The sequence below is a fragment of the Notothenia coriiceps genome, unplaced genomic scaffold, assembly GCF_000735185.1.
Source record: "Notothenia coriiceps isolate Sejong01 unplaced genomic scaffold, NC01 NC01_scaffold00005788, whole genome shotgun sequence".
Lineage (NCBI taxonomy): Eukaryota > Metazoa > Chordata > Actinopteri > Perciformes > Nototheniidae > Notothenia > Notothenia coriiceps.
Genome location: NW_011338489.1, coordinates 381,384 through 383,146, shown reverse-complemented (window position 1 = coordinate 383,146; position 1,763 = coordinate 381,384). Strand labels below are relative to the sequence as shown.

The 1,763-nt window shown below is 44.8% G+C and overlaps 1 protein-coding gene across 1 annotated transcript in view; it reads left to right on the top strand.

The window, feature by feature from the left end:
• The window catches only part of LOC104943230 (rap guanine nucleotide exchange factor 6), a 73,240-nt gene that overhangs the window by 55,742 nt on the left and 15,735 nt on the right, over positions 1–1,763 (top strand). The window contains 1 exon segment of the mRNA XM_010768573.1: positions 283–498. Within this exon segment, the coding sequence (XP_010766875.1) occupies positions 283–498 (216 nt within the window).

Genomic DNA, 1,763 nt, shown 5'->3' with positions numbered 1-1,763 from the left:
TAAAAATCCATAGATTAGCCGCACCGTTATATAAGCCGCAGCGTCGAAAAATGGGAAAAAAGGCGCGGCTTATAGTCCGACAATTACGGTAGTCATCTAACGTTTAAATTGGCTTACAGCAGGAAGAGTACATCATTATGAGTGAAAAACCATATTAGTATTGCAATCGAGAAAAAGAGACGAGCTGAAACATATGTGTCATATTCTCCCCTGAACTAAAGAAACCCTGATCGTTGGACTCTTTTGAAAGTATTTGTTTAACGTCTTTGTCCTGGTTCCCAGATATGTGGACGACTTGTTTAAACTGGACTCGTCCCTGGGAAGCGGTAATCTGAAACAGTTTGAGGAGGTGATAAACCAGGAGACCTTCTGGGTGGCCACGGAGATCCTGAGGGAGCCCAACGCCCTGAAGAGGATGAAGACCATCAAACACTACATCAAGATCTCCCTGCACTGCAGAGAGTGCAAGAACTTCAACTCCATGTTCGCTATCATCAGGTGGGTTCAGTGAGGGAAGTGTGTGTGTGTGTGTGTGTGTGTGTGTGTGTGTGTGTGTGTGTGTGTGTGTGTGTGTGTGTGTGTGTGTGTGTGTGTGTGTGTCCTAAATGAAGTGCGGTGACACGTTCTTTCATCATTTTCCCCATTTGCCTCAGTTGCAGCAGACCAGGTTCTCATTCTGTGATGACAGGCAGCATTTACCCCTGGCAGCTATCGTGCAAAATGAGCCTTGCCCTGATTTCCCCCAAACCACACATTCTGTCTCTGCAACCCTACAGCGTTTAATTTAAATGTAAAAGCATGAAGATGCAGTTCTGCAATAACCGTCACTGTGTTATTTCTGTATATTAGAAGAGATTGTCGTTTGGAAAATACATAATGCATAATGGACAAGCTAAGTTGGGTCGTGTGGTAGCACATCTGGAGGACAGTGACCCTCTGTTTGCTGCTGTAGAAGACACTTCAGAGCAGAAGGGTCTGACCTCCATGACCCGTTACACTCCTCCTCACAGAAGGAGGTCTTCGCACATATGGCTCTCTGATGCATAACCTGCCTGCTGACAGGGACAGTGCTGCTGCAAGTGTGTGTGTGTGTGTGTGTGTGTGTGTGTGTGTGTGTGTGTGTGTGTGTGTGTGTGTGTGTGTGTGTGTGTGTGTGTGTGTGTGTGTGTGTGTCCCAATGGGTTTTTATTGGACTGGTGATTGATTGAACTGAGAAATATCAACTTATATTACTAATACCAGATTGACCATTTAAATACATAGCCATGATCACCCCAATGTACAATACTCATTTTATAGTCCTACTGTATGACAAACAAGATCTATACTCTTCCAGAAGAAGTCAAACATATATATACATCAATATACCTTGCAAAACGAAAGTGAAGAAAACCCAAATGGTGCAGATGATGATGAGCGAGGGAGAGGAGCTGGAGAGATGATGAAGTGAGAGCAGAAATAAATGCAGTGCCTGTCATAATTATTAGCTGTCTAAATGAGTCTGCTCGGAGATGACATTGCCCTAAGGGGGTCTCCCGCTCTGGAAAATGGAGACCTCGCTAAGTGAAGATGATTTGAGTAGAAGTAGTAATTGTTCGGATGTCAGTATTGGGTTTTGATTGGGATGTAAATTCACACTAAAACTCCTTTCCTCTTTCTCCTCTACCCTGCTTTCCCCTCTCCGATTTTCCTCATTTCTTTGTCCTCCCCCTCCCTTTTTCCCACCGTAACCCATTTATCTCTGCCTCCCTCCTCCCCCCCCC